The sequence below is a fragment of the Nannospalax galili genome, unplaced genomic scaffold, assembly GCF_000622305.1.
Source record: "Nannospalax galili isolate Female #2095 unplaced genomic scaffold, S.galili_v1.0 scaffold911, whole genome shotgun sequence".
NCBI lineage: Eukaryota > Metazoa > Chordata > Mammalia > Rodentia > Spalacidae > Nannospalax > Nannospalax galili.
In genome coordinates, this window is record NW_008329642.1 from 905,189 (window position 1) to 915,577 (window position 10,389).

At 43.5% G+C, this 10,389-nt stretch overlaps 1 protein-coding gene across 1 annotated transcript in view; it reads right to left on the reverse strand.

Annotated features, from left to right (window-relative positions):
* Positions 1-200: 200 nt before the first annotated feature.
* Sppl3 (signal peptide peptidase like 3) overlaps positions 201-10,389 on the reverse strand; it is a 143,174-nt gene continuing 132,985 nt past the window's right edge. The window contains exons 9-11 of the mRNA XM_008840682.3: positions 3,273-3,472; positions 2,403-2,512; positions 201-997 (exon numbers count right to left, since the gene is read on the reverse strand). Of these exons, the coding sequence (XP_008838904.1) occupies positions 926-997; positions 2,403-2,512; positions 3,273-3,472 (382 nt within the window). The 3' untranslated portion in view covers positions 201-925. The remainder of the gene's footprint in view (positions 998-2,402; positions 2,513-3,272; positions 3,473-10,389) is intronic.

Here is a 10,389-nt window from a genome sequence, read left to right on the forward strand (position 1 = left end):
AAAAGTTGGTAACTTTTCATCCCTAATTTGCTACACTGATCAAAAGAACCCTAGAGCTCACAAGTCCATCAGTTCAAATGCTGTGTCAGCTTGTAACCGCAGGGCCTCTCGAGGGAGATGGCAGCTTATACAGGAAGCCACAGGGACGGCTCTGCATGCTCAAAATTACAGCAAGCCCCGTTCGGCTACACAGCATGATCTTAGCAGGTTCTAATCTCTGTTTATTCATATATATAAGTCTATGTGCGCGCGCGCGTGTGTGTGTGTATATATATATATATGTACGTATGTATAAAAACCGTGCCCTTGTTCACTGCCAACACGACGTCTGGGTGGACATGAACTCTTTACAACAAATTCTTATGTGTATGTTGTAAGAAGTCATTCAAGGTCTGTGGATTTAATAAGTCACTTCACACCACAGAAAATATTTAATAAATCCAAAAAAAGGAAGAATAGGACAGAAGAGCTTCTGTCTTGATTCTCTGAAATGGAGTCCCCCATAGGAAACTGGTCCCAAAGTTCTGGAGGGTTCACTGAAGAAACTTCGGTTTGCTAAATTTTTTATCCTTTTAGTGTTCAAAAGTTCTAGAACGAATCCTTGCTGTTTGCACCTTAAAACCAGTCAAATCTCCACCTCCCTGCAAAGTAACAGTCTGGTGCACAGATCCATAAAAACAGGAGGCAGGAGTGCAGGGAGAGGCCTGTCACTTCTGGACTGGGCTCCAGCTCTGAGTGCAGGAAGAGGAGCTGGCAGAGCTCCAGCACTCTCCCCTGCAAACACGCTTCCTTCAGACGCAAACTCCAGTTACACTGCAGTTTCTTGAACAGGTACGCCTCTGAGTACCAGGCCAGCTTTAAGAAACAGAACCACGTGGTGAGGAAAAGGGCGACAGTAGCCATTCTGGGCACTCTAGTGTGGCCATCATACTTCCAGGAATCGGGAGCTGCTAGACTTGGAGTGGAATGGCTCAGACCACATCCGTCGTAGGTCACCCTGGGAAAGAAAGACCATTCCTGAGATTCAGATCAGAATGCTTTTGGGGAGAATCAAATAGCCCTCACATTTTACTACATGAGATGCTCCTAGGCCTCATAGGTAAGGAGGGGCCTGCCTTTAGGAACTCTGAAAACTTAACCCTCCCAAGTTCTATCACTGTGAGCCTGGTTCATGAACCTTGGTGGTTCCTATCTGTAAGATGAGATGCTACTAAAAAATCTGGTAAATAAGGAAGTACTCTTGGGGCTAGAGAGATGGATCAGCAGTTAAGACAATGCTTACTGCTCTTGTGAAGGACGCAGGTTGGGTTCCCAGAACCCATACGGCACAAAACTGCCTGTAACTCCAGTTCCAAGAACTCAATGTCCTCTTCTGGTCTCTGGCACATACATATAAAAATACTCTCTCAGCCAGGTGTGGTGGCAATATGCCTTTAGTCCCAGCACTTGGGAGGCAGAGGCAGGCAGATCTCTGAGTTCAAGGCCAGACTGTTCTACATACTGAGTTCCAGGACAGCTGGAGCTATAGGGAGATCCTGTCTCAAAAAGACCAAAAAGATCAAATAACCCACACAAAAAACAAAAAAAAAATCCCTCTCTCAATCTAGGTTTTTTTTTTGGGGGGGGGACAAGCCAGGAGGGGAAAAATTGTCTTAATACCAAATATTTGATTCTTTCAAAATAAATGGTATTTAAAAAGCTGTTAGGTGGCAACAGAGCACTGCTGGTTTTTGTTTTGGTGGTAAGGACCGAACCCTGGGACTCACTGAGCTACAGCCCTAGTCTTTAAAAAATTTTTACTTTGAGGGGGCTGGAGAGATGGCTTAGTGGTTAAGAACACTGGCTGTTCTTGCAGAAGACCTGGGTTCGAATCCTAGCACCCACATGGCAGCTAACAACTGTCCGTAACTCCAGTTCCAGGGGATCTGACAGCCTCTTCTGTCCATTGTATGACATGGGTGCACTTACCTACATGTAGGCAATACACACATACACATAAAAATAGTAAAATATTAAAAACAATTTTTTTTAGACAGGCTCTTATAAATTGCCCAAGCTGGCCCTGAACTCAAAGTCCTCTGCCTCACTCTTCTGAGTGTTGAGATGACAGGCATGCACCATTATACCTGGCTCTAATGGGTTGCTTTAATCAGAGGAAGTCACAACAGTATGGTTCTTATTTCAGTTAATCATTAGGCCAGCCAGTATAAGTGGCCTAATCATGAGCAATTTCTGCCAATTGTTCTAAGAATCCTAAAATATTTGCTAATTCCAAGCCATCACATAAAAACAGTCCAGATCAAAAGCTCAGGGGCTTAAGCAGAACCAGCGCCAGTGAGCAAAGTATACTTCAGCCCAAGAGCATAAGCTGTGACTCCCAGGTTTACAGCTGCTTTTCTCACCTTTAAGTAGGCCATGGTGAGGAGTGGCAATAAAGTAAATGGCACCAGGTAGAGGAGGGCGGGCTGGGCAGCTCGGTGGATGCGAGACGCCACAGTAGCAGTGAGCAGACCTAGGAGGAGAGACACTGGTGAGTGGCTCTGAGAGGCCAGCCCAACAGAGGAGACCGTCACCTGGCTGTGACCTTAGTCCATTCTAGAGTTGATGGGCAGCAAAGCACCTCCAAAGACCCATGACCAGCTCAGAAGGGCCACTCCTTGCTTAGGTTCCTGGCTTTAAAACCTTGTCTCCCTCTGTGTGGTGACGGACTTGAAGTACTAAATAATAGCTTTGTAACCTTGCTTGAGATTCCCCCTCAGCTTCTCACCTGCTTCATGGGGATACCACCTGCCTAACCCTCTCAGGGTGTTTAGCTGACACAAACCCACATGCACGTCAGGTTAGCAAAAGGCATGAAGGAAGAGAGAAGCCCTTTAACGCAGGCTTTGTAGCAGCAGTTACGTTGTGTGTAGGTCATTTCTGTTCTTAGCCTACTAGCAATTATCTTCCTATTGGAAGCGAGTCCAAGGTCAGAGGTAGTGGATGTATAGGAACAATGAAAAGGACATTTACTAAGCCCCATCCATGGACAATCTATGCAGAGTCTAGTCCCCAAGCATCTGGGGTGTGTTGGGGCAGAGAACTGGTCATGCTGTTCATACGTGCTATAGATAAGGACTGGGCACTGGGCACAGGGAGCCTGCATCACCTCAAGGATTCCTTCCGGTTGTCAAACAGCTCCCAGAGTATGTGCTCTTCTGGTCAGCAGCTAGATGACCTGGTTTAATTCCAAGAGTGGGAGGGAGGCAGGGAGGGGATGGGCTTCTCCTTACCTACGAAGTACCCGATGAGGGTGCAGTGGAAGTAGGAGACCTTCTGCATGCGCCCAGAGATATTTGCTGGACCAGGGGCACCACAGGAGTCACCACTGGCTTGTTTCTTATAGTTGTCATAGCGAAGAACAAAGCACAGCAGGAGGCCAGGCATCACAATGTCCCCAATTCCCAACATAGAGAAGTGACTGCCAGTGGAGCTGAAACACAGAGCCAGGTGTTAGGGATATACCACACGCTCCGATCCCATCTCCACCTTCTGTGCAGCCTGTTCAAACTCACATTCTGCCTTGGTCTCCTGAATGTTGGGATTACAGGTGTGCACCCTGTGCCAGGCTAACTACTAGCTTTTAAGAGCTCAAAGGCCTCAGTGAAATGGCCACAGCTAACTCCGACTGCTGTTTCAGGGCAGCACTTTCTGAACGCAGAGGAAGCCTGCATACACACAGCTTTTTAGGAATAGTTAGGCAAGTCATCATGTTTCCTTCACTCTTGAGACTGCAAATCAGTACCTATTACCAGACAGAAGAGTAAAGCAGACACTGGCTTTGCCAAGGTTTCATCATGAGAACGTTTTACAAATGTCTCAGAAGAAAAAAAAAAAAATCCAGATTCTGTTATTTCCAGTCAAGTTTACGAGGCCAGTGGCTCAGATTCTGCCTCTGATCCTGTGAAGCTGTTAGTGTGACAAGGCTCAGAAGGAACAGCATCAGAGCCATGAGCTGGGAGGCCAGCTGAAACGCATGGAGCAACAGAAAAAGCCTAAGCCTGGTGACGAGGATGCTGTCCCGAGTCTTATACACAAGGTCAGTCAGTATAAAGAAAATGGAAGTCCTGGCCACAGAAGCAGCCCATAGTGCTCACACACCTGAAGGTCAGCTGGGAGACTTGGCATAACATGAGTGCTTCATGTGTGATGGGTCAACAGTGGAGAAGGAATTTAACTTTGCCACTCTCCCATTTCAGAGCCTTGTAGGCCCTGCCACCTTGAGAGGAGGTACTGACTGAGAATGTGCTACTCCGAGGGCTTGAACACTAACAGCAGATACATTCCGGGAGCCTGGAGACATGCTGAAACAGTCTCTGGATGGGAGGCGGTTAGAGAAAGGGCTGGTGCAGACACGCTGACAAGTTTGGACAGCTTGGGCTGTAAAAGGTTCACTGTTTGGCAGTCCTGCCTTCTATGGTGATGAGCAAACCCCATCTAAGAATAAACGTGGAGAATGATATAGGAAAGCTATCAGTAGGACTGAGAAGTTTGAAGCCCAGGCTCCATGGCACACCTAATTTCTTCAGCCTTTCCTTCCCACAGGATGTGAAAGCACTGAGGTCTGTCTCTAGTACAAAGCTCAGTGTTCTGTTGGCTTCTCTCATTCTCCAGAAATGGTAGACACACACCCCTTGGCTTGAACATTACCCCAGATGGACAGGCTACAAAGGTCAGTGTGGCCAGCAGTGGCTCAGTATGTACAGAAAAAGTGAATATAGTTCTGTTAACAACTGACTTTGGTTGGGACTCAACTCAGTGCCATTCTGAATGGTAAGACAGACTAGATGAAGCAGAACAAAGAATATCCAGGACTGAAAACAAGGTTGAGAAAATACGTTCAGACATCAATGACAAAAGAGGCATAAACACAACTGTCAAGAATGAAACCTAAGAATATGTAAAGCGGAAAGGGCCAAGTTGCACATGAGAGACAGAGAACTCAACAAAGGCTCAATGGGCCAAGTACTTGCTATGCAAGTGTGAGGATTTCAGTTTGGACGCCCAGCACCCACTACTGTAAAAGCTGGGTATGGTGGTATGGGTCTGTAACCCTATTGCTTGGGTGGGGGGAGTATAGGCAGATTCTGAGGACTCACTGACCAGCTAGTGTAGCTGAAATGGTGAACGCCAGGTATAGTAAGAGACCCTGTTTCAAAAAGTAAGGTGGTGGGGCTAGAGAGAAGGCTCAGTGGTTAAGAGCACTGGCTGCTCTTGCAGAGGACCCAGGTTCAATTCCAGTACCTATATGGCAACTAATGATGTAACTCCAGTTCCATGGGATTCAATGCCCTCTTCTGACCTCTGTGGGCCTTGCATGACAGGGTTGCACTTAATGCAAAAATAATAAACTCTTAAAATTCATATTAGCTAGATTATAAAACAAGATCTGTTTTCCACCAGAAACACATCTCACTGGAACACAACACAGATTAAAGTGGAAGAAGCTGACCCATCAAGCAGGTGGAAGCGGGAAACAAGCCCTTGAATAGCTATATTCAAATCTGACAAAGTAGATGTCTAGTCAAAATTAGGAGAAAAGGCACTCATGTTAGTATCAATGTAGACCAGCTATGATGTTGGCATGTCCAGTTTTATAAACACTGCTGGTAAAAAGGGACAGGCAGTTCCTGATACAATAGTAACTTCAATACATCAACAGATGATTTAGAATTAAAAAAAAGAAAAAAAAAAAATCGACCTCCATCTGGGTAGCGACTTGGAGCTCAGCAGACCCACCAAAGAGTGCTGGGTTCTGGCCTCCCTCTGGCCTCCAACTATCAGAGGGCCCGAGAACCCAGGGGACTGCCTGACAGCCCCCAGATCCTGCCTCCACATGGTGGTGAGCTTGGCCTAATTGCGCCATACCATCCCCCTACCTGGGATTTTGGGAGGCCCCTCCCAAGGCCCGAGGGCAGATCTGGCTTTGGTAGGCTAAGACTGAGATCCTAGCAGACAGCCTGAGAGGGTGGGTTTAGACCTCCATCAGTGTAGCTGCTGGGATCTCCGCAGGCCACCAGAGAGTGCCGAGTTCTGGCCCCCCTCTAGCCCCCCTCTGGCATAGGGTTGACAACCCTTGGGACTGCCTGAGAGAGCCTGGATCCTGTCTCCACATGGTGAAGGAAGCCTGAGTGTACCTGACTGGAACCTGAATTGGGCTCCTGTGGGTACCCCAGAATAGCTGATCTGAAGCCATCAGTTCCCTCCAAAATAAACTTGAGAGAACCTGAACCCTGTATCAACCAGCCTTACATAACCGATAAAGAAAGGATCTAGGCATCTGGATAATACAAACAGAAGCTTACTTCAACTTAACTCCCGTATCAGAATCATACCAAAAGAAATTCACATGCCAAAACCACAATGAAAGAATAATAAAATGGAAATCCAAAACACTATGTCCCCACCAAACCCCACCAATCCTGTAGAAGAGTTTGACAAGGAGAACCCCTAACCCAGGACACTGAATTTAAAACAACAATCATAAACATGATCAAGGAATTCAAGGAATTTAAAGAACGCACAAAGAACTAAAAGAAGACAGGGATAAACTTCTGAATGAATTCACAAAAGAGAGACATTGAAGAAAACTCAGAAATGAAGAAGGAAGTGCAAAACTCAATAAGCCAACTTTTGAAACAACAGGGGAAAGCCTCACCTCTAGAATGAATGAAACGGAAAACAGAATACCAACACTGGAGGATAAAGTTGAAGAATGGACCACTCACGCAAAGAGTATGGAAAATTTTAAAAAACACAGGGCCGGAGAGATGGCTCAGCAGTTAAGAACACTGGTTGTTTTTGCAGAAGACCTGGGTTCGAATCCCAGCACCCACATGGCAGCTAACAACTGTCCATAACTCCAGTCCCAGGGGATCTGACAGCCTCTTCTGTCCTCCGCAGGCATTGCATGACACAGGTGCACTTATCTACATGCAGGCAATACACGCATACACATTATAAAAAAAGAAATTAAACACAGGAATGGAATATGCAAGAGATGTGGGACACCATGAAAAGACCAAATCTATGGATCATAGGAATAGAGGAAGGAGAAGAATTTCAGGCTAATGGTGTTGACTAGATCTGAAACAGGATTGTAGAAGAGAATTTCCTGAAATTAAGGAAAGACATCCCCATACAAATACAGGAAGCACACAGAACACCAAATAGACAGGACCAGAAAAACTCCCCACGACATATCATAGTAAAAACACTCAATGTACAGAACAAAGAATACTGAAAGCAGCAAAAGAAAAACAAGTCACATACAAAGGAAAGCCCATCAGAATTACAGCTGACTTATCAATGCAAAAGCCAGAAGAGCCTGGACCAAGGTATTTCCAGTTCTACATGACAATAGATGTCGGCCCAGAATACTATACCCAGCAAAAATGTCTATTATAGTTGAGGGGGGAAGAAAAACCTTCCATGACACCAATAGCCTGAAAGAATACATGTCCACAAAACCAGCCCTTCAAAGAACACTTGAAGCAATATGGAGAACAGAGAGACAAACAACTGTACCCTAGGGGCAACGAAAGAAAATAAAGATATAATCTAGGAAACAAAAAATTACCTTTCAATAATAACTTTAAATATCAATGGACTGAACTCTGCAGTCAAAAGACACAGGCTAAGCGATTAAGAAACAAAATCCATCTCTTTGCTGTCTGTAAGAAACCCATCTCATCTTCAAGGACAGGCACTACCTTAAGGTAAAAGGATGGAAAAGAATATTCTAAGCAAATGACACTAAGAAACAAGCAGGGGTTGCAATTCTAATATCTATTAAAATAGACTTCAAAGTAAAACTAAAGAGATAAAGAGGGCCACTTCACCTAGTCTGTGTCTTTTGACTGAGGAGTTTAGTCAGTTAATATATAAAGTTATTTTGAAAGATGAGTATTGTATCCTGTCATTTTTGTTTCTGTTTATATTCTTGACATAGCTTTACTTTTCCACAGTTATACCTTTATTGGATTTCTTTCCGCTACCCCTTGGTATAGCCATTCCTTTCTTCACAGCTAAATTAAATGATGCCATATTATCAAATGGACCTAAGAGGCATCTTTCTGTTATTCCCCCCAAACACCAAAGAATACACTTTCTACTCAGCACCTCATGGAACTTTTTCAAAAACTGACCACATATTGGGCCACAAAACAAACCTCAACAAACTCAATATTGAAATAATTCCATGCATTCTATCAGACTACAAAGCAATAAAGCTCAAAATCAACACTGGCTGAAGCCCTAGTCACTACATGAACTCCTGGCGATTGAACAACACACTCCTAAACAATGAGTGGGTCAAAGGAGAAATTAAGAAAGAAATAAAGGAACTCCTGGAATTCAATGAAAAGGACAACACAACACAACCTCTGGGACACATTAAAAGCAGTCCTGGGCCGGGCATGGTGGCACATACTTTTAATCCCAGCACTCGGGAGGCAGAGGCAGGTGGATCTCTGTGAGTTCAAGGCCAGCCTGGTCTACATAGTGAGTTCCAGGACAGCTGGGGCTACAGGGAGACCCTGTCTCAAAAAGACAAAAACAAAACAAAACAAAAAACCTATACGATACTAAATCTGAAAGTCTAAAAGAAATGGATGGATATCTGAAATCACTGGAACCTCCTGAAGTTAAACCAAGAAGAAATCAACAGTTTAAACAGACCAATAACATATAAGGAAATTGAAACAGTAATACAAAGCCTCCCAACTAAAAAAAGACCAGGCCCAGATGGATTTACAGCAGAATTCTACCAGACATTTAAAGAAGACTTCCAACCAATACTACTTAAATTATTCAAAACGATAGAAGCAGAGGAGAACTCCCAAATTCCTTCTGTGAAGCCAGCATCACTCTAATACCCAAACTGGGTAAAGACACAATCAAAAAAGAAAACTATAGATCCATATCCTTAATGAACATAGATGCAAAAATTCTCAACAAAATACTTGCAAACTGCATACAGACACACATCAAAAAGATCACTTACCATGGATCAAGAAGGCTTTATCCCAGAGATACAGGGATGGTTCAATATATGCGAGTCAATAATCATATAAATGGACTCAAAGACAAAACCACATTGTCATCTCAATAGATGCAGAAAATGCTTTTGACAAAATTCAGCATGCATTTATATTCAAAGTCCTAGACAGAACTGGACTGGAGGGAACATACCTCAACATAATTAAAGCTATATACAACTAACCCACAGCCAATATCATTTTAAATGGAGAAAAACTGGAACCATTCCCATTAACATCAGGAATCAGACAAGGATGTCCACTATCTCCACTCCTTTTCAACATAGGGCTTGAAACTGTTGCTAGAGCAATAAGACAGGAGAAGGAAGAGGTCAAACACTTTTTGCAGATGGTATGATACTATACCTAAGAGATCCCAAAAGTTCCACCAGAAACTCCCAGAACTGATCAACACTTTCAGTATAGTGGCTGGTTATAAAATCAATCTACAAAAATCAGTAGCCTTTCTATATACCAATAACAAGCAATTAGAGAAAGAATACAAGGAAATGCTCCCATGCACAATTGCTACAAAAAATTAAAATATCTTGGAATAAATCTGATCAAAGACACCAAAGATCTCTACAATGAAAATTTTAAATCATTAAAGAGATTGAGGAAGACACCAGGAGATGGAAGGGCCTCCCATGTTCATGGATTGGAAGAATTAATATTGTGAAAATGACCATCCTACCAAAAGCAATATATAGATTCAACGGAATCCCAACCAAAATCCCTGTGACATACTTCACAGAATTAGAAAAATGCATCCTTAAATTTATATGGAGGCACAAAAGACCCCGGATAGCCAAAGCAACCTTGAGCACAAAGAGCAATGCTGGGGGGATTACTATACCAGATCTCAAAGTATACTACAGAGCCATAGTCATAAAAACAGCATGGTACTAGCACAAAAACAGACACATAGATCAATGGAACATCAGTGAAGAGCCAAACCTGAGTACACGCAATTTCAGCCATCTGATATTTGACAAAGGTGCCCACAATGGAGGAAAGACAGCATCTTCAACAAATGGTGCTGGCAAAACTGGATCTCTACCTGTAGAAGAATGAAACTAGGTCCTTATCTTTTGCCTTGTACAAAAGTCAACTCCAAATGGATCAAAGACCTCAATGTGAAACTGGAAACCCTGAAACTATAAGAAGAAAACATTGGCAGTAACTTACAGGATATAGGTATAGAAAAGGGTTTTCTAAATTAGAAGTTGCTCAGGAATTAAGGTCAGCAATCAACAAGTATGACCTCATTAAACTAAAAAGCTTCTGTACAGCAAAAGAAACAATCAAGAAA